Source organism: Ornithorhynchus anatinus, chromosome 7 (genome assembly GCF_004115215.2).
Source record: "Ornithorhynchus anatinus isolate Pmale09 chromosome 7, mOrnAna1.pri.v4, whole genome shotgun sequence".
Lineage (NCBI taxonomy): Eukaryota > Metazoa > Chordata > Mammalia > Monotremata > Ornithorhynchidae > Ornithorhynchus > Ornithorhynchus anatinus.
In genome coordinates this window covers 76,774,990-76,797,251 of record NC_041734.1, presented here as the reverse complement: position 1 = coordinate 76,797,251, position 22,262 = coordinate 76,774,990, and the positions used below count along the sequence as shown (strand labels likewise).

The following is a 22,262-nucleotide window of genomic DNA, read 5'->3' as shown; positions in this document are numbered from 1 at the left end:
TTGCCCACAGTCGTACAGCTGACAAGTGGCAGAGCCGGGGTTTGGACCCATGACCTCTGACTCCCAAGCCCCTGCTCTCGTAGAAATGGTAGTTTCAGTTCAGGGCTGGAGATGTAGATTTGGGAATCCTCAATCAGTTAATGGTATTTATTGAGCATTTGTTTTGTGCAGAGCACACTGATCGCCCACTCCAGTTGATACCTCACTTTGCTGCCCTGGATCATTTTTCTGCAAAAATGTTTAGTCTGATTCCCAGCTCCTCAAGAACCTCCAGTAGTTGCCCATCCACCTCCGCATCAAACAGAAACTTCTTACCATTGGCTTAAAAACACTCCACCTCCTTGCCCCTTCCTACCTCACCTCAGTGGTCTCTTACTATAGCCCAGCCTGCAAACTTCGCTCCTCTAATGCCAATCTTCTCATTATGCCTTGATCTCATCTGTCTCGCCTACAACCTCTCACCCACGTCCTGCCTCTGGCCTGGAACATCCTCCCTCTTCATATCCGACAGAAAATGACTGTCCCCGCCTTCAAAGCCTTATTGACGGCACATCTCCTCCAAGAGGCCTTCCCAGACTAAGCCCTCATTTCCTCTTTTCCCACTCCTTTCTGCCCTGACTGCCCCCTTTATTCACCAGCACCCCCTACCCCACAGCACTTATGTGCTTATCCATTATTTATATTAATGTCTGTCTCCCCGTCTAGACTGTAAGCTCGTGGGCAGGGAATGTGTCTGTTACACTGTTGTGTATTGTGTGTGTAGAGCACTTTACTAAGTGCTTGGGAGAGTACAATATAACAATAAACAGACATTCCCTGCCTTCAGTGCCTTGCACACTGTAAGCGCTCAGTAAATGCGATTGATTGGTGATCATTCATACACTTGCAATGAAAAACACTCCCCATTGGTGTCACTTTGTCACAGATATTTGACTTCAGATTAGCTCTGAGGAGCTCACATAATCTAATTTTATGGGATATTTTGCTCTTGGCCCAGGAACAAGGTAGAGCTACTTAGTTGCAGTGCCTTCCAAGCGTAGTTTCTCCACTTTGACCCTGATTGTCTAAAGTGTCTAAAGGACTGTCTGGGTTTTTCATTTTTGTGCTTCCAGAAAGGCCTCTCTGGGCCTCAGACTTGATATGAAGTGGTATTTCTGTGGCCTGAAAAAGATAACATGGCATCATTGGAAAGAGCCAAATTGGCTTCCAGAAATCCAGAGCTGCTTCTAAAATTAAGGGTTAATAATAATAATAGTAATTGCGGTGAATAAGTGCTTACTGTGTGCCAAGCACTCTACTAAGCTCTGGGGCCAATATAAGATAACCAGGTACCACATGGGGCTCACAGTCTAAGTAGGAGGGAAAAGGGTTTTTGGATTCCTTTTTGCATTCATTCAGTCATATTTATTGAGCGCTTACTGTGAGCCAAGAATTGTACTAAGTGCTTGGGAGAGTACAAAATATCAGACACATCCCTGCCCACAGCGAGCTCTCAGTCCAGAGAGATAATTATGGCATTTGTTAAGCGCTATTTGCCAAGCACTGTTCCAAGTGCTGCGGTAGATACAAGGTAATGAGGTTGTCCTCTTTGGGGTTCAGTCTTAATCCCCATTTTACAGATGAGGAAACTGAGGCACAGGGAAGTTAAGTGGTTTCCCCAGTGTCACACAGCAGACAAGTGGCAGAGCTGGGTTTAGAACCCACGCCCTCTGACTGCCAAGTCCATGCTCTGTCCACTAAGCCATGCTGCAGATGAGGAGATTGAGGCATAGAGATGTGACTTGCCCAAGGTCACACAGCAGGTACATGGGAGATTTGGGATTAGAACCTAGGCCCTCTTGCCCCCAGGCCCGTGCTCTTTCCACTAGATCATGGTGTGCTCAGACTCCCCCAGAAAATGGGTGGGTGTGGGTTGGTGTTTTACAGATGTTTACTCCCTGGGATCAGCCAGAATCAGGTTAGAGCATGCCACTGTGCTTTGATGAGTTTAGAACCTTGAGAGTGAGAGAGGCTTTTTCCTTTTTTACTATTGGCCTCTTGTGGTTCTTTTTCTCCAAAAAGGATATGTTTGGGGAAGGATGTGTAGGTAGTCTTCTGTCTAAAGAAAAGGTAGACACCTGAACTGATATTAAATAGCTAAATTAATAGCTAGATATTAAATGATAAATTGGATTCATGTGAAAACTATGATGAAGGGAAAGATCGGGAGAGCTGTCTATCAAGTGTATAATTTAAATCACTACATATTGCCGAAATCCCGTGCCACATCAGATGGGAAAAACGGAAAGTCATCTTTCTTTTGTTCAGCTTGCACATCACCCTGATTTTAGAGCCAGCAAGATTTCTGTGAAAGCAAGTGGTGATAGCTTTTGAGTCAGAGGATTTGTTCTCCCTCCTCTCCCCCAAATCAGGCTACATTTCTCAGCATTTGCAGAGCGAGAACTCTGATTTATCTCCACCAAGGCAGCACCCTCAGTTCAGTTTCTTCACTGCCTAGCAATCGTCCATGTTAGAGTGGAGAATGCAAGACAGCTGAGTATTTGAGACGTGAAGCATCTGTTCCTGGAAATAAATTGGTTCCATGTGACTGGCAAACGCAGTTCAGAGCAGCATATGCAAGCAGAAAATACCAGATCTTTGCCATTAGTGATTTAGCTAAATTTAATTGTTTGCCTAATGTTAAACATTAGGTAAAAAGAGAATCATTTCCACCCTCCTATACAAACTAATCAGGTTGAATGCAGTCCCCGCCCCTGGTGGGGCTCACAGTCTTAATCCCCTTTTTACAGGTGAGGAAACTGAGGCACAGAGTGAGCCCCTCATAGGACAGGGATGGGATATTCCCTGATTAGCTTGTATCTACCCCAGGGCTTAGTACAGTGCCTGGCACATAGTAAGCACTTAAATACCATTATTATTATTATCATTGTTATTATTATTATGACAGCTTTTGGGCTGCTGGGGTCCCTCTGTTAAGTCATTTAATAGCTTTTTCCTCATTTGTAAATTTGGGGTAACACCTACCTTTCCATTCTCATGTTCAGGGTTGGTGAGGATAAAAATGGACTAACTCTAAACCATAAGCTTGTTGTGGGCAGGGAATGTGTCTATTGTTGTATTTTACTTTCCCAAGTGCTTCGTACAGTGCTGTGCACACAGTAAGTACTCAATAAATGCAACTGAGTGAATTGAATGAATAAATGAATAACTGAAATAAAAGCACTTAGGAAAAGTACAGTCCAAGTGCATAGTTGGCGGTAGCCCTCTCCGGCTGGCATTTGAATGGGCTACCACCACCTTAAAACATTTGAAGGTATTTTTATTTTTATTTTTTTAAATCATGGTTCCAGTGGGCCATGCCCCAAATTTTGCAGTGCTCATCAGACTTGAACCAGGACTGTGCCATTTCACACAGACCTGAGATAGCTAGGCCCATTGCATGCTCTAAAGTGACAATTCCTAGAGATATTTAATTTGCATTTAAAAATCAAAATAATGTGCAGTTTATAAAAAGATTGGTCTTGCAGGTTTTTATTAACTAATTCCCTCTCCTTCCTTGCTCCACCCTCATGTCTGCATGTTATAAAAGTTGAGAACAGAAAGCATCTGTCAACATATGTGACCACATATATATTCCTTTACACCACAGATGGAAACTTTCATTTTAAGTAGGGGGCAAGAAGGGGACAGAAGCTTTAAAAGCTATCTGGCCAAATGGATAGGACACAGGTCTGGAAGTCAGAGGATCTGGGTTCTAATCTGCTCTGTCACTTGTCTGCTGTGTGACCTTGGGCAAGTTACTTAACTTCTCTAGGCCACAGTTACTTTATAAAATGGAGATTACTGCTGTGAGCCCCATAGGACAGGGACTGTGGCCAACCTCATTAGCTTGTATCTACCCCAGCTCTTAGAAGAGTGCTTAGCACATAGTAAGTGGTCAGTAAATACCATAAAACAAACAAAAATAGTAAGCACTTAACAAATACCATTTTTCAAACAAAGCTTTTGGGGTAAGGAGCAACCTGAATGGGGAATCTGAACCTGTTAGTGCCCAAATTTCCAAGAAATGTTGCCAGCAGAATTACCGAAAGGGAGGGAGTTTATTAAATTTTTCTGACTGATTTCCTTTATGCCCAACCTGATTAGTTTAAGGCACTGAGCACATGGGAACATGCTAATTAGCTGATTAAATCCATGTGTCTCTATTAAATATTATCTTCCATTTATTGTTATGAAATGCAAGGAGTCATGGTTACATCACAACAGCTGCTTTTCTCAAGATGTAGTTGAGATTCCTAATGGGAAAGAAACATCATTCATTCATTCAATCAAATTAAGTGGTTACTGTGTGCAGAGCACTGTACTAAGTACTTGGGAAGGTACAGTACAACAATAAACAGTGACAGGTTCCCTGCCCAGCACGAAATACTCCTCGTGGGCAGTAAGCATGCCTACCAACTTTGTCATATTGTACTGATTCCCGAAAGTGTTAGGTAGGAAGAACTGACAGGAATTGGCAAAAGACTATCTCCCCCTCTAGACCGGAAGCGTGTTATGGCCAAGTAACGTGTCTGTGGTTTCGTACTTGTCCAATCGCTTAATATCGTGCTGTGCACATAGTAAGCATTCAAAAAATTTATTATTATTAAGTGCTGTTGAGTCATTTCTGATTCAGTTGTCAATTGCCAACTATTTCAATCTTCTCTCCATCCACTACAAATGTGTTAGAAGTTCCAGTTGTCAGGATCTTTATTTTCTTGGCGTTCAAATATATGCCCATCTTGTTGCTCTGTTCCTTAACTTTTAATAATAAGCCCTTCAAGTCATCTTCACTTCACTTTCAATAAATTATCTCATCTGTAAAATGGAGATTAAGAGTGTGAGCCCCCTGTGGGACAGGGATTGTGTCTCTGTACCTAGTATCTACCTCAGTACAAAGCAGCATTGCATAGTGGATAGAGCACGATTCTGGGAGTCAAAAGGTCATGGGTTCTAATCCCAACTTTGCCACATGTCTGCTGTGTGAACCTTGGGCAAGTCACTTCACTTTTTTGGACTTTAATTCCGTCATCTCTAAAACGGGGATTAAGAGTGTAAACCCCATATGAGACAGGGACTGTGTCCAACCTGACTAACTTGAATCTACCCCAGTGCTTAGAACAGTGCTTGGCACATAGTAAGTGCTTATCAAGTACCATAATAATCAAAATAACAACAGTAGTGTTTGGCACATAGTAAATTCTTATCAAGTACCATAATAATCAAAATAACAGTAGTGTTTGGCACATAGTAAATTCTTATCAAGTACCATAATAATCAAAATAACAGTAGTGTTTGGCACATAGTACGCACTTAACAATACCATAATTATTATTATTACGGTACTTGTTAAGCACTTACTATATGCCAAGGACTGTTCTAAGCGCTGGAGTAGATACAAGGTAATCAGTTTGTCCCACGTGGGGCTCACAGTCTTAAGCCCCATTGTACAGATGAGCTACCTGAGGCACAGAGAAGTTAAGTGACTTGCCCTGAGTCACACAGCTGACAAGTGGCAGAGCCGGGATTAGAACGCACGTCCTCTGACTCCCAAACCCATGCTCTTTCCATTAAGTCACGCTGTTTCCTACAACAGTGCTTGGCACATAGTAAATGCTTAAGTACCATTAGTATTATTATTATTATTATAAATACCATTGATTAATATTGGGCTTGAAAGAGAGGCAGGAGTCATAGGTAATACCAAGAGAGATGGAGAGGAGAGTGTGTGTTGTCAGTCAGTCAATCATTCATTCATTCAATAGTATTTATTGAGCGCTTACTATGTGCCGAGCACTGTACTAAGCGCTTGGAATGTACAAATCGGCAACAGATAGAGACAGTCCCTTCCCACTGAAGGGCTTACAGTCTAATTGATCAGTCACGTCACCCAGATCACTGGGTGGAGGAGAGGATTTTGGGGGGCAGGTGAGGACACATCTCTATAGTCATGTCCACGAAGCAAGAGGAGATGTGAGGTTGCAGGGGAGGAGAAAGATCTGGACTAGTAAGGCCCATTTTGGGGCCAGCAGTTGCCTTGAGGCGGTGGCTGAAGCCACGGGAATGGATGTCCCCTTCACATTCCCCTCCCCCCAACACATTATACACCCCAGGACCCAATAATTAATTAATTATGGTATTTATTAAGTGCTTACTGTGTGCCAAGCACCATTTTAAGCTTTGGGGTAGATACAAAGTAATCAGGTTGGACACAGCCCCTGTCCCACATGGGGCTCACAGTCTTTAGCCCCATTTTACAGATGAGGTCACCGAGGCCCAGAGAAGGGAAGTGACTTGCCCAAGGTCATACATGATGATGGTGATGGTATTTGTTAAGTGCTTACTATGTGCCAAACACTGTTCTAAGCACTGAGATAGATACAAGGTTACCAGATTGTCCCACTTTGGGGCTCACAGTCTTAATCCCCATTTTCCAGATGAGTGTAAGGGTACAACGTTACCAGATTGTCCCACTTTGGGGCTCACAGTCTTAATCCCCATTTTCCAGATGAGGTAATTGAGGCACAGAGAAGTTAAGTGGCTTGCCCAAAGTCACACAGCAGACAAATGGTGGAGTGGGATTAGAACCCAAGCCTGAAGTCTTGCCACTAGGCCTTGCTGCTGCCAAGTTCTCATGTTCTCTCTGCATCAGCATCAGCGTAACAATGATTTTTTTTTAAAGCACACTTCATGCATTGCCTAGTTTGAACCCGCACCATGCCTGCCAGCCAAGTTTGCAATCAAAGGACAGTGGGGTATGGAGAGCAGTCAGAGAGAAAAATTTCCACTCACCCTAACAGCAATTCCTCTGAAAATCAGGCCAAACTGCCTTAGCAGATCAATCAGTGCATACACACATCAGCATATTTTCCTGAACCTTCCGGGGCTGAGGATTGACTGGTTACATAAAAAGCTCTTCAGTGAGTGAGTCCATTAACCGACTTGTCTCTCCTAAAGCCGGGCCACCAATGTGGGTCAAGCAATTTTTGAGGAGTAGGGAGGGAATCCGATTTTCTGTCTTCCTCCACAGCTGGGTGAAACATAAATGCTCTCTGTGAGAGTGATTTTGGGGTGCCATTGTCCGGGCTGAGGGTTAGGGACCACACACCAGGGGGACCCTAGTTTGCAGAGATTCCTTTCTCAGGCCATTAAGCCTCAGGCACATCAGTTGGGAGACTCTAATTGGTGTGGAAACAATAGATCAGGGAGGAGTTGGAGCCGAGTCTGGAAGCTGTCCTGGTTTCCTATTCCTCAATTATCATGCCCTATTGACCTCCCCATCATCAAGAGCATGCATTTTTTTAATGGTATTTGTTAAGCACTTATTTTTTGTCAGTCAACTGTATTTATTGAGCGCTTACTTTGGGCAGAGCACTCTACTAAGCCCTTGGGAGAGAACAATATAATAGACAAATTCCCGGCCCACAAGGAGTTTATAGTCCAGAAGACAAATTTATAGTCTTGTTGCAGTGCCAGGCACTTTTCTAAGCTCTATGGTAGATTCAAGATACTCTGGTTGGATACATTCAGGATACTCTGATTGGATACAGTTTCTATCCCACCTAGAGCTCACAGCTTTAACCCCATTTTACAGATGAGGTAACTGAGGCACAGAGAAGTGAAGTGATTTGCCCAGGGTCACAGAGCAGACAAGTGGCAGAGCTGGGATAAGAACCCATGACCTTCCGACTCCCAGTCCGTGCTCTAACCAATTGACCATACTACTTCCTCCTGCTGGCCCTTACTGTGTGCCAGTCAATCAATTGATGGTATTTATTGAGTGCTTACTATGAGCAGAGCTCTGTACTAAGCACTTGGACGATCCCAAAGTAACTGAATTAGCAGATACATTCCCTGCCCATAATGAGTTTACCGTCTAGAGCAGGAGACAGGCATTAGTATAATTTATAATATATATTAGGAAGGCACCATGGTGTAGTGGTTAGAGCCTGCGCCTGGGAGTCAGAAGGGCCTGGGTTCTAATCTCAGGATACAGGTTCTAATCCTGATTAGCTTGTATCTACCCCAGTATTTAGAACAGTGCTTGACACATAATAATAATGGTATTTGTTAAACGCTTACTATGTGCCGAGCACAGTTCTAAGCGCTGGGTTAGATACAAGATTATCAGATTGTCCCATGCGGGGCTCACAGTCTTAACCCCCATTTTACAGATGAGGTAACTGAGGCACAGAGAAGTTATGTGGCTTGCCCAAAGTCACACAGCTGACAAGTGGCGGAGCCAAATACCATCATCATCGTGTAATTTAAGGATATGTACATAAATGCTTTGGGGTTGGGGGTAGGCCAAATATCAGATGTCCAAGTGCATAAAGGACATAGAAGGGAGAGGGAGGTGGGGAAAAGGGGACTTAATTGGGGAAGGCCTCTTGGAGAGATGTGACCTTAATAAAGCTTTGACGGTGGAGAGAGTGGTGGTCTGGCTTTTATGGAGGGGGAGTTCCAGGCTTTGGAGTGGACTTGGAAAAGGGGTCAGAGGTGAGATAGATGAGATCGGAAAGCAGTGAGTAAGCAGACACCGGAGGAGTGGAGTGTGCAGTCTGGGCTGGAGTAGAAGATTGGTGAGGTGAGGTAGGAGGGGCTGAGCTGATTGACTGCTTTAAAGCCAGTGGTTAGGAGTTTGATGCTGGCATGGGTGGGCAACCAGGGGAGGTTTTTGAGGAGTAGGGAAATGTGGCCTTTAGAAAATATAACATGTGTGATCAACATTATAAAACAATAACTTTTCAGCTTTGTTGTCCATGCTGTAGCAATTATTGGTTGGCTTCTCTTCTCTAAATCAAAGGGAGCTCTGGAAACTTTGATCCAAATTTGTTTGAGGAAGTGAAATAGCCTTCAGGGTGGTGTCAAGTTTGTCTTGGGGCTCTACAGATATTTTGGAGCTTGAGTGGCTGTTAATCTTGTGTTAGATCTGTAATGTAAATATTGAATAATAAGGATGATAAATTCAGATTTTACCTTTTTTGTTCTAAAAAAGTGAATATATTCCAAAATTCCTAAATGTTTTTCACGCATTAAACAGTGGCAGGCTAGTGGTGTAGATTCATTCCTATGCGTCGATCCAGTTAAAAAAAAGAACCAACAGTCTTAGGTCTGAATAAGGCAGCCTATTACAGTGTAGGTGAGCGTTTATAAATGTGAAATATTTAAATTCCCTCCATGTTGTATATTCAGATCTTGCCTTGAAAGTTTATTTTCCTACTAGTAGTACTATTTAGTTCTTGCTCTGTGCACCTGGAAAGTATGTCAATCAGTGGTATTTAATGAACACTTACTGTGTGCAGAGGACTGTACTAAGCACTTGGGAGAGTACAATATAACAATAAATTCTCTGCTCATATCGAACTTAGTCTAGAGGGAGAGACAGACATTAATATAAATAACAGATAAGTGCTGTGGGGTTGGGAGGGGGGATGACTAAAGGGAGCAAATCAGGGCTATACAGAAGGGAGTGGAGGAAAGGAAAGGAGGGTTTAGTCAGGGAAGGCTTCTCAGGGAGTTACATAATTATGGAGCACTATATGCAGAGCACTGTGCTAATTGTGTGGGAGATTACAATAGAAATTAACAGACACATTCCATGCCCATACCAAGCTTATGGTCTAGATGGCAGAGACAGACATTAATATAAATAATTTATAATTAAATTATAATTTAAGAGTGTGTCCCCCATGTGGGACAGGGACTATGTCCAACCTGATTACCTTGTATCTACCCTGGTGCTTAGAAAAGTGCTTGACACATAGTAAGCACTTAAGCACTATAATTATTGTTTATTATTAATATATAATTTAAAGATGGGTACATAAGTGCTGAGAGGAAAATGGCAACACCTTTTGTGGCCTGGCTCACAATCCAAATATATAAAGAAGGAGAGGGGACTGGTGACAGTTCCATAAGGAACGATGACATAATGAATCACAAACAGCCTAAAAGACGAAAACCCATACACAAAATGAAAACAAAAGCCATTAGGATGCTGTGCTCAGAGGAGAAGAATTTCAGGCTCCTCATGGTTTAGAGTCCAAGGCCCAGCTGGAGCCACAAAAACTGTGAGAGCGAGGTTATGTAGAAGCTTCATGCTGTCCGTGCTTCTTTCACTCATGCCGGGGTCGGGGAAGGCAGGGCAGGATAGAGTGTCTTTGATAATAATAATAATTGTGGTATTTGTTAAGCGCTTACTACGTGCCAGGCGAAGCACTGGGGTGTATATGGGCAAATCAGGTTGGAAACAGTCCCTGTGGGGCTCACAGTCTCAGTCCCCATTTTACAGATGAGGTAACTGAGGCCTTGTGAAGTGACTTGCCCAAGGTTAACAGACCGGTGGCGGAGCCAGGATTAGAACCCAGGTCCTTCTGAGTCCCAGGCCCGCTCTATCCACTAGGCAATGCTGCTTCTCTTTGATGCGGAGTAGAGCTGGTGCAGGTTCTGCTGGGACACTGAGGACACGCTGTTGGGGCTTAAATCAGCGCAGCCTTGCATACCCAGAGTATGCTGGGAATTGGGACCCCAAGTTTGCTCCCCCTTGATGGACGAGGGGGCTGAGAGAATTTCGCTCATTTCAGCTCTCATTCTTCTTAGCAAATTCATCATTCATTAACTTCAAAACATTAACTACAGTCCAGGTAGAAGTTAAAGTTACTTTAAAGTAACTTTAAAGTTAAAGAGAAGCAGTGTGGCTCATTGGAAAGAGCACGGGCTTGGGAGTCAGCGGTCATGGATTCGAATCCTGGCTCCGCCACTTCTCAGCTAGGTGACTGTGAGCAAGTCACTTCACTTCTATGTGCCTCAGTTCCCTCAACTGGAAAATGGGGATTAAAGCTGTGAGCCCCACCTGGGACAAGCTGATCACCTTGTATCTACCCCAGCGCTTAGAACAGTGCTCTGCACATAGTAAGCGCTTAACAAATACCAACATTATTATTATTATTATTATTATTATTTATATGTAGTTGAGTGGTGAATAGTCTGAACTTGCCAATCCCCCCCAAATTGCTAAAGGTCCTTACCTTAGAGAAGCAGGGTGGCGTAGTGGATAGAGCACTGGCCAGGGAGTCAGAAGGACATGGGTTCTAATCCTGGCACTGTTACCTGTCTGCTTAGTGACCTTGGGCAAGTCATTTCACTTCTGTGTGCCTCAGTTATCTTATCTGTAAAATGGGGTTTGAGACTGTGAGCCCCACGTGGGACAGGGACTGTGGCTAACACAATTTACTTGTATCCACCCCATCGCTCAGTACAGTGCCTGGCACATAGGAAGCGCTTAACAAATGCCTCAATTATTATTATTACCATCACATCCGAATCTATTGGAATGAGCTTTCTCTGTCACTCTGTTGTATTTGGGGCCTGGAATGATTTTATTGGTACACTTTCCCCCATTAGGGGGTAAACTCCCTAAGGTCAAAGAATGTGTTCCTTGTTTGTTTTATAGTTCCTAATTTAGTAGGTTGAACCCAGTGGCTGCTCAGTAAATACTACTAACCATGTTAAGCTTAGAAAAGATTCCCTGCAACCAAATATTTTAATTACCCAGCTTCAGCTTCATATCCAAACTTAAAGAGAAAAGAAGAATATCACTATTACAATAGCAATCCCTAAAGAATCAAAATATTTCTCCAGACTGTAAGCAAGCATCATGGCGAAGTGGAGAGAGCAGGGGTCTGGGAGTCGTAAAAATCATGGATTCTAATCCCAGCTCTGCCACTTGGCTGCTTTGTGACCACTTCACTTCCCTGTGCCTCAGTTACCTCATCTGTAATATGGGGATTGAAACTGAGCCCCATGTGAGACAGAGACTGTGTCCAACCCGATTCGCTCGTATCCACCCCAGTGCTTAGTACAGTGCCTTGCACGTAGTATGTGCTTAACAAATACCATTATCATTTATTATTATTATTATTATTATTATTAATAAGCTTCTTGTCAGGGATTGTGTTTGTCAACTCTTTTGTATTGCACTCTCCCAAGCATTTCGTAAAAGTTCTGCACATAGCAAACTCTGTAAATGGGATTGATAGATTGATTAATTGTACTGTTCCTGCTCATAAGGACAGGGAGTGCTATTTCTACAACCTGTCCTTAAGTGGCTAAAGACTGTAGTCATGACATTAAGCCTCATGCAGGTTGTCATAGTTTGAAGCACTTGCTTCTGGCCTTCCCATTGCAGAAATAGGCTGAGGTGAATCAGTGAAAGGTTGTTTGGCTCCCCTCAACTTTTAGAATTCATTTTCATTTAAAACTGCACAGCCCAGAGGTGCCCAGAATGCCCAATTTGCTTTATTAGCACTCGACCCCAAAGCTGCTGATATCGAACCAGGACCTAGAACAGTGCTTGGCACATAGTAAGCATCATTGTTATTAGCCTATTTAGTATAAGGGAGGTCGAAAGTAGCGTGGCCTAGTGGAAAGAGCACAGAGTTGGGGACCTGGGTTATAATTTTGGCTTCACCACTTGTCTGCTGGGTGACCTTGGGCAAGTCACTTCTCTGCTGCCTCATCTGTAAAATGAGGGTTCATTCCTACTCCCTTCTGCTGAGATGTGAACCCCCATGTGCAACAGGGACTTTGTCCAACCCAATTATCTTTTATCTACCCCAGTACTTAGTACAGTCCTTGACATCTAATAAATGCTTAATGAATATTACCACTGTTATTTTCAGAGCAAGGGAAAGAACACTGTTACCGAGTCCTGATCAGGCTGAGGCATTTTATTAGATTATTTAATTATTTACCCGATTATTTACTGTATGCCAAGCAAGTTCTAAACACTGGTGTAGAAACAAGATAATCAGGTTGATTACAATCCCTGTTCCCCATTGGGCTCACAGTCCAATTAGGAGGGAATAGGATTGAATCCCCATATAATGCTGGTATTTGTTAAGCGCTTACTACATGCAGAGCACTGTTCTAAGCGCTGGGGGAGATACAGGGTCATCGGGCTGTCCCACGTGAGGCTCACAGTTAATCCCCATTTTACAGATGAGGGAACTGAGGCACAGAGAAGTGAAGTGACTTGCCCACAGTCACCCAGCTGACAAGCGGCAGAGCCGGGAGTCAAACCCATGACCTCTGACTCCCAAGCCCGGGCTCTTTCCACCATATGACAGATGAGGTAACCGAGGCCCAGAAATTTAAGTAACTTGCCCTAGGTCACACGGCAGATATTTAGAAATCCAGGATTCAAACCCAAGCCATCTGACTCCCGGCCCCAACCTCTTTCCATTAGGCCATGCAGCTTCTTTGTAGGCTAGTTTTGGGTCCTTAGCCTGACTGGCTCCCGGGCTGATTGGCTTCAGGCAGGATTGGGTAATTCCCCCTGCCCACACCTCACCCCAAATTTTAAAACTGTATGGAAAGATTTGGGCTCATCTTCCGCGGAGTTTTGAGGGGAGCAGCCCAGTGCATCCTGGTTGTCCAGTCTTTCCTGGAGATTAGGAAATGGTGTCAGAAAGGAGTCCATACTTCCAGACTACAAAGTGGTACTGGGGTTTTCAGTGGGCCAATGCCCGCTTTTCAATATTGGGCCTGACTTTGGCAATTAAAAATAATTCTGTGGGGGGAGGCCGACCAGACCCCAACATTTACAATATCCACTGGGGTAAAGCCAAGAAGGTCCAGGATTTTACTTACTGTGGCCTCTTAGTGTCTCCTTGATCTTCAGTGTGGCTTTTAAAACTCTGCAGGTGTTGAGTATTTTTCTGTTAATTTATTAAAACAATAAGTAGGGAATTTGTTAAGCGCTTACTAGGCGTCCAGCCCAGTTCTGAGCACTGGGATAAATACAGGTTAATCAGGTCGGACACAAGTTAATCGTGTCGGACTCGGTCCCTGCCTGACACAGGGCTCATAGTCTAAGGAATGAAATCTAAATAATGAAAGGAAAATGTCAGAAAAGAGTTTCCCCTGAGCATGTTAGTGTTTTTTTAAAAAACATTTTAAGTTGTGAAGTCAGAGTAAAGTTAACAGTTATCTTTGGAAGCCTATTTTCTATCCACTAGTTATTCAAGTCAACACTGATATATTATGAGTGACCCAAGAATATGCTCCGGGTTTGCAGATATCGCAAAATTGGAGAGTTGTTATTGCTTGGAATAGAGGAATAAATTAAATACGACCATGATAAATTAGAAAAATCAGGACAAAATAATTACAGGATATGGAAAAAATGGCTAAACACAAGTACAACAAACAAAACCTTGAGATCATATTTGCCCAAAAGCTGAAGATGAATCACCAATATAGAGCCGCTATGTTAAAAAATCAACATGAGGTTAGGGTCTATTTGTAGGACAGGCAGGAGCCAGTCTGTGATGATAAAGTCAGACTTCAACTGTGGGGAGAGGGAGAGAGGCATGCCATTGTATGTGTCAAATATAAGGCTGCCCAAACAGTAGTCATGGTATTTATTGAGTGCCGTCAGAGTGCTATGCACCCTACTAAGTGGTTGGGAAAATACAACAGTCATGAGACTGTAGGCTCATCGTGGGCAGGGAATGCGTCTATTGTTATTTTGTACTCTCACAAGCGCTTAGTAATAATAATGTTGGTATTTGTTAAGCGCTTACTATGTGCAGAGCACTGTTCTAAGCGCTGGGGTAGACACAAGGGAATCGGGTTGTCCCACATGGGGCTCACAGTCTTAATCCCCATTTTGCAGATGAGGTAACTGAGGCACAGAGAAGTCAAGTGACTTGCCCAGAGTCACACAGCTGACAAGTGGCAGAGCCGGGAATCGAACCCATGACCTCTGACTCCAAAGCCCGTGCTCTTTCCACTGAGCCACGGTGCTCTGCACACAGTAAGCGCTCAATAAGAATGAATGCAATGAATAAACATTCCTTTTCTATCATTTATTGATACAGGCACTTATAGCCAATAGTATACCATTTCTCCCTCATTGAATATATTACTCAAGTTGCTAGTAAGTGACAGATTTTATGACTTAAATGTTTCATCACATCTTTGCCCACTCTGAAAGGTTTGTTAAGGTTAAAAAAATAGAAAAATAAATTCTTCCCTACTCTTTTTGTATTTTTCTATTTTTTTTAAATATGTAGATAAAGTTAATCTGGTGGGACACAGCCCATATCCCACATGGGGCTCACAGTCAAGTAGGAGGGGGAACAGGTAATGAATCCCCATTTTACTTTTGTGGAAACTGGGACATAGTTATGTTAAATGACTTGCTCAAGTGATTCAGCAGGCAAATGGTGTGATTATAATAATAATAATATTAATAATAATAATGATGGCATTTGTTAAGCGCTTAAGCCCTGGGGGGGGATACAAGGTAATCAGGTTGTCCCATGTGGGGCTCACAGTCTTTAATCCCCATTTTACAGATGAGGTAACAGGCACAGAGAAGTCAAGTGACTTGCCCAAGGTCATACAGCTGATCAGGGGCAGACCTGGGATTAGAACCCATGACCTCTGAGTCCCACGCCTGTGCTCTTTCCCCTGCATCTCACTGCTTCTCTGCTTTCTCTGTTGCCCATGCACCTGGATCTCTAGCCCTTAAGCACTTCCTTACTTCCTTACTTACTATCCACCCCATAGCAGTTACATCCATATCCACGATTCATTCATTCATTCATTCATTCATTCATTCATTCAATAGTATTTATTGAGCGCTTACTATGTGCAGAGCACTGTACTAAGCGCTTGGAATGAACAAGTTGGCAACAGATAGAGACAGTCCCTGCCATTTGACGGGTTTACGGTCTAATCGGGGGAGACAGACAGACAGACTTAATGTCTGTCTCCCCTGCTAGACTTTTCAACTCATGGGCAGGAAGTGTGTCTACCATCTCTTTTTATAGTACTGTCTCAAACACTCACTACAGTGCTCTGCACACAGTAAGTGCTCAATAAATATCTATGGATTGATTGGTCAGTTGGTTAGGATTGGAGATCCGGCAAAGACAAGGAGTGTAGAACGGTCAGACTTCTTGGGTTAGGAAATCAAGTTCTCCACTATGTGGATGATGGCCAAGGGGACTTCCTCTTGTCTCTTTGGCACAAAATGCACCCTTACTTCCAGCTTTATTTTTGAAGTTTCGGAGTTGCAGACCACCATAAGGATGATTTAACAACCCGGAGTAGAAAAAACTCGGCAGATGGCATCAGAACAAGTGCAGTAATCTCCTCAGGCAGGCGGTGGGGAGGGGGCAAAGTGGGTGTGGGGTGAAATTTCTCTTCCCAGCTTTGATTTGCGCATGTGTATATAGTGGGAAAAGGATGAAAACTGATTTTCCTTTGTTTTCTTTCAGGCTCAGCTTCCCAGAGTGAAGAGCGATTATGCGCATTCAAAGACCCATATCAGCAGGACCCAGGGATTGGTGAGAGTCGAATCTCTCATGAAAACGGCACCATTTTGTGTTCAAAGGGCAACACCTGCTATGGACTCTGGGAGAAATCGAAAGGGGACATCAATCTTGTGAAACAAGGCAAGTGATGCATCTTTCATTCATTCAATACTGAACTCTTGGGGATACAACAATAAACAGACACATTCTCTGCCCACAGTGAGCTTACAGTTTGGGGGGTGGGGGCAGACATTAATGTACGTAAAAAAATGAGAGATATGTTTATAAATGCTGTGGGGCTGGAGTGGGGATGAGCAGTAGGAACAAGTCAGGGAGACTCAGAAGGGAGTGGGAAAAGAGGAAAGGGGGGCTTAGGGAAGGCCTCATGGAGGAGATGTGCCTTCAGTAAGGCTGTGAAGTGGTTTTGTTTATTTGGTGCTGTATTGGGTGGTGAATTATCCAGCTTGGAATGAGCACTCACCCCCCCCCCCCCCATCCCAACCCTCTAGGAAAATAATGAATATTAAACCCCACAGGAAGTCAAACCCTCTCCTAATCTTTTTCTGAATGTTACTTTGTAGGTTGCTGGTCCCACATTGGAGACCCCCAAGAGTGTCACTACGAAGAGTGCGTAGTAACAACCACCCCTCCCTCAATTCAGAATGGAACCTACCGTTTTTGCTGCTGTAGAACGGATTTGTGTAACGTCAACTTCACCGAGAATTTTCCTCCTCCCGACACAACACCTCTGAGTAAGTCAAGACCTTCAGCTATCATTAGTAAATCATTCCGATTTAACGGCAGAGACCAATTCTCTTAGAGCCTACCAAAATATTTCTTGTAAGTTCATCTACCAATCCATCGTCTTTATCGAGCCCCTACTCTGTGCACTTTGGAAATACTATTGATGGATGTACTTCTCACTAGTCCTTTTTTTGCATTTGCAGTCTTAGGCCAGAAGCAAAATCATTTTTTAATATTTCATATTTTATTGATGTGTTTTTGTTTAAATATTTAAGACTCGTAGCAACTGTGCAAATTAGAATGGGCCACCAACCAAAGGCAAGACAGGAAGAATTTCGATTTCTTCTTCCATTCCCCACGCTACTCTTCCGTTTATTTTTTTCTTTTCTTTCCTCTGGTACTTAAGTTTCTTTTTCTGGCCTTCCCTGACTTCCAGCACTTGTCCCCAGGAAAACAGGCAAGCAGGTGGTCCTCATCTTATAAAGATTAGAGAAGGAGATGAGTCTCTCTCTTTCTCAAAGTGAATGAATAAAAGAGTTGTATGTATTGTCTTTCATTTTCAGAGCCCCATACCCCTTTAAGTGAGGGTTAATGCCGTTATCGCAGACAGCATGTAGGCAGCATCAGTTTTCACACAGATCGGTTTGGCAAGATTCTGCTGGCATAGTTGCATTCCACTTTTGTTGAAGAGAATCCAATTATGACTCGTGAGTCCAGCTACTTGAGGTGCCCCGTCTTGGCAGTCTTACTTGTATCTTTACATTGGATGATTCACTTTGCATAACCAGTTGAGTTTCTGCTTTTTAAGTAACCTAAATAAGAATAGCTTGTTTTTGAATAGAATGTCAAATATTCAAGCAGTAAATTTGAAGTGTCTGGCCAAAAAGAAAAATAAGTTGCATGTGTAGGAGTTGGGAGAAAAATGAAAATGAGACTGCTAAAAAGCAGAACATTTTTAAGTTCCATCCATGAGGTAACTTTCCAAAGTGCAAAACACTTCCTATGCTTATTACTGAACAAGTCTTTAATGAGCATCCATCTAATGAACATGTGGAGGAAGAAAGTCACTGAAATGCGATAAATTCTATTAAGCAGGTAGGGAGAGGCTAGTAATGTTATCTCCCAAGGAAGGGAGGATAGCACATACTGTAATCGCAGTGGCGAAAAGCACCGTGGTAACCACCGCCTTCCCTCCTATAAAGAAGGGTGTCCACTCCAGGCAGATTCCTTGCCTTCTAGCCCAGGGAAAAAAAGCTGCTCCCACCTGCTTTCGGACTCCTCCATTCCTGCTGAGAAAAGCACTGTGGTAACTGCCGTTTTCCCTCCCGTGACGTGACGGAAGGTACCCGCTGTCAGTATGCCCCGTGCCCGCTGGGCTGGGGCTAAAAGCTGCCCTTGCGGGCTCTTGGGCTCCTCCATCCCCACCGAAGCATTCAGCCTGCTTTGTGTATTTGTTTGGGTTGTGTGTTAATGTTTCTTCACACCTGATGTGTCTGTCTCCAGTCCCTTCACCCGCATTTAAACTCCTAGACAGTGAGCCCAGCCAGGGATTGGGTCTAATTCCCACTTGTGTATTCTCTCCCAGCGTGTTGCTCACAGTGAACACTTAATAAATATTATCATCACTGTTGCTCACAGTGAACACTTAATATTATCATCACTACTCTTCCGGAACATTTCCAACCTTGGTTGCAGTGCGAAACCCAAATCCCATTTCCAGGGCATAATTTCCTCCAGAAATTTGCCTCATGCCCCAGATTTTCCTTCCCCTTCTGAAATCTGTACACATCCCCTCCCTCAAAGGGGATGCCAAGCTACGCCAAAGATTGGATCTAGCCTTCAAGATCAGGATCGATAGCGTTCACTGACAACATGAAATTGAACGCCGCCACAGACTTCTGTGATATAAGGCGGCACACGGGCTGGTGATTTAATGACACACACAGGAGTAGAAAATCCAATCAAAGAGGCGAGCGTACTTAGACCTTATGACTGCCTACCAGTGTGGGATGAGGCCTTACCTCAGTCTGAGGGCCTTTCGAGCTTCAGGGCTACCAGTCAGTGGTATTTATTGAGCATTTGTGTGCAGAGCACCTGAGAGAGCTCAATACGACAAGAGTTGGTAGATGCCATCCCTGCTTCTAAGGTCACATTTACCTTTTTGAAAAGAGGAGCAGCGTGACTTTGTGAGAAGAGCACAGGCCTGGGAGTCAGTTGCTTGTTGTGACCTTGGTCAAGTGACTTAACTTCTCTGTGCCTCAGTGTCCTCAGCTGTAAAATGGGGATGAAATACCCGTACCCCTCCCCCCCACACTTGGAACGAGACCCATGTGGCCCTTAGTAAGGCTGCTGTTTCCTATTAAGCCTTATTTCAAGAGTTTTATAATGAGCATGTTTCAATTTACATAAATTCAGAATCTGGGCTCTTAATGTATTAGTCTGGAAGTCATTTATATTTCTAAAAACAAGAGGAAAGTAAATTGCAGGTCTTTTTTTCTATCCAGGATCTAAAAAAAAAAGCAAATAACTTGGGCAGTATGTATTTCAATCTGTTCTAAGTATTTGTGCATTTCAAGATAAAGCGAGGAATCTGTCCAACTTAAGCATAATTTTTTGTCCTTAATTATAGATGCAGCATAGCCTAGTGGAGAGAGCATAGGCCTGGGAGTTAAAGGACCTGGTTTCTAATCCTGGCTCTCTCACTTGTCTGCTGTGTGACTTTGGGGAAGTCATTTCACTTCTCTGGGCCTCGGTTACCTCATTTGGAAAATGAAAATTCAATACCTTTTCTCCCTCCTATTTAGACTTTAAAATCCCATGTGGGACCTGATTATCTTATAGTTATCCCAGCATTTAGTATAGTTCTTAGCACATAGTACTTAAATTCCATAGTGATTATTCATTCACTCTGTAGCTGAAATCCCCCTTTTTTTTTTTACTGTTTCATTGTCCTGTATTTGTTTGGTGAGTATCAAACCCGTTGTTTAAGTGGCTGGCAGCCTGGCCTGGATTAGTGGAAAGAGCCCGGGCTTGGGATTCAGAGGTGGGTTCTAATCCCGGCTCTGCCTCTTGTCAGCTGTGTGACTTTGGGCAAGTCACTTCCGTTCTCTGGGCCTCAGTTCCCTCACCTGTCAAATGGGGATGAAGACTGTGATTCCTACATGGGACCTGATTACCTTTATCTACGCCAGTGCTTAGAATAGTGCTTGGCACAGAGTAAGTGCTTAACAAATGCCAGCATCATCATCAGTATTATTAGTAGTAGTAGTAGTACTAGTATTTATGAAGTTCTTACTGTTGTCATAATAGTATTAAGCATCCACCGTGTACAGAGCACTTACTAAATGCTGGGAGAGAATACCAGATAGGAATTGGACATTAGGAATTAGCCCCTTGTGGGGCTCACAGTCTAAGAAATTCTTCCATTTACTTCCACATTTCCCAAAGCAGTATTTAGAACCCCCAGCAGAAATGAAGTAATGCATATCGAGAACCCAAATAATGCTCCCAGACTGGAGTGGATTGATAATAATAACTGGGATATTTGTTAAGCACTTACTGTGAGCCAGGCACTGTTCTAATCACTGGGGTGGATACAAGCAAATAAGGATGGACACAGTCCCTGTCCCACGAGGGGCTCACAATCTCAATCCCCATTCTGTAGATGAGGTAACTGAGGTACAGAGAAGTGAACCCAAGGACACATAGCATACAAGTGGCAGAGCCAAGATTACAACTCAGGTCTTTGTGACTCCCAGGCTGGGGCTCTATCCACTAGGCCATGATGGAGGAGACAGAGAGGGCACCATTGTAGACAAAAATTGCCGGGGCTCGAGCTGGGACTTGTTACCGATTTGTACATCCCAAGCGCTTAGTACAGTGCTCTGCACATAGTAAGCGCTCAATAAATACTATTGAATGAATGAAATGACATTTTATCAAGCTTCCCTGGCCAGTCCTGTTTCCCCTCCCTGTCTCCTAAACTGGGAGACATCAAGGCTTAAACTGTAGCAAGGGGCCCTGAGTTTTTCAGAAGCCAGACACTGTCTTAGGTGGGAAAAGCTGGGAATTATCAAATTAGGGTAGTCGGCCTCGGTGTGAAGTAGGGAAGTTGGGAGGATAAGGGTGGCCCCAGCCCTTGGACCCCTCTCTCTTGTGGTTCCTGTGAGGGAGGTGGGAGGATGGGGCGGCCCCAACTCTCAGCCTCTCTTTTGTGGCTCCTTCCGTTGGTTCCTGCAGGGCTCGGGAGTCAGAGGACATGGGTTCTAATCCCTGTTCTGCTACTTGTGTGCTGTGTGACCCAGGGCAAGTCACTTTACTTTTCTGGGTCTCAGTTCCCTCATCTGTAAAATGGGGATTAAGAATGTGAGCCTTATGTGGGATGGGGAGTGTGTTCAACCTGATTACCTTGTAACTACCCAAGCAAAAGCAGTGCTTGGCACATAGTAAGCATTTCATAAATACCACAATTATTATTATTATTATTATGGGGACGGCCCCAGCCTTCAGGCTCTTCCGGCAGGGAAGGTGAGAGGATGGGGGTGGCTCCATCCCTTGGGCTCTCTCCCATGGCTCCTTCCTGTGGCTTCTGCAGGGAAGGTGGGAGGTATGGGGGCGGCTCCAGGATCCTGGTGGTGAGGAAGAGGCCCAAGGCTACATAACAACAATAATAATAATGATATCTGTTAAGCATTTTCTATGTGTCAAGCACTCTTCTAACCACTGGGGTAGATACAGTCCTTAACCCACAATAGGGCTAACAATCTTAATCCCATTTTACAGATGAGGGAACTGAGGCCCAGAGAAGTGAAGTGATTTGCCTCAGATCACACAGCAGACAAGCGGTGGAGCCAGGATTAGAACTCAGGTCCTTCTCACTCGCGGGTCCGCACTCTATCCACTAGACCAAGCTGCTTCCTGGGATGTGGCGGTGTGGGGCTTCTGCCTGATTTCTTCACCCACTTGTCTCCCATCCCCAGAGCGAGTCCCGGAGGAGCAAGGCGGACAGGGGATTGGATGTATCAGGACGTCCGGGCTCGCATGAGAGGGGATGAGGGACAGGGAAACTAGAGCACCCGGGTCCTCTTCTCACTCAGCTTTGGCATCTGCCTAGGGAAGACCGTCATCCGCTACCAGATTCAGACAGGCGAT

General features: G+C 43.9%; 1 protein-coding gene across 2 annotated transcripts in view; it reads left to right on the top strand.

The window, feature by feature from the left end:
* The window catches only part of BMPR2 (bone morphogenetic protein receptor type 2), a 201,471-nt gene that overhangs the window by 96,039 nt on the left and 83,170 nt on the right, over nucleotides 1-22,262 (top strand). For both annotated transcript variants that reach the window (XM_039912594.1, XM_029069799.2), the window contains exons 2-3: nucleotides 16,332-16,508; nucleotides 16,949-17,119. In XM_039912594.1, the coding sequence (XP_039768528.1) occupies nucleotides 16,332-16,508; nucleotides 16,949-17,119 (348 nt within the window). The remainder of the gene's footprint in view (nucleotides 1-16,331; nucleotides 16,509-16,948; nucleotides 17,120-22,262) is intronic.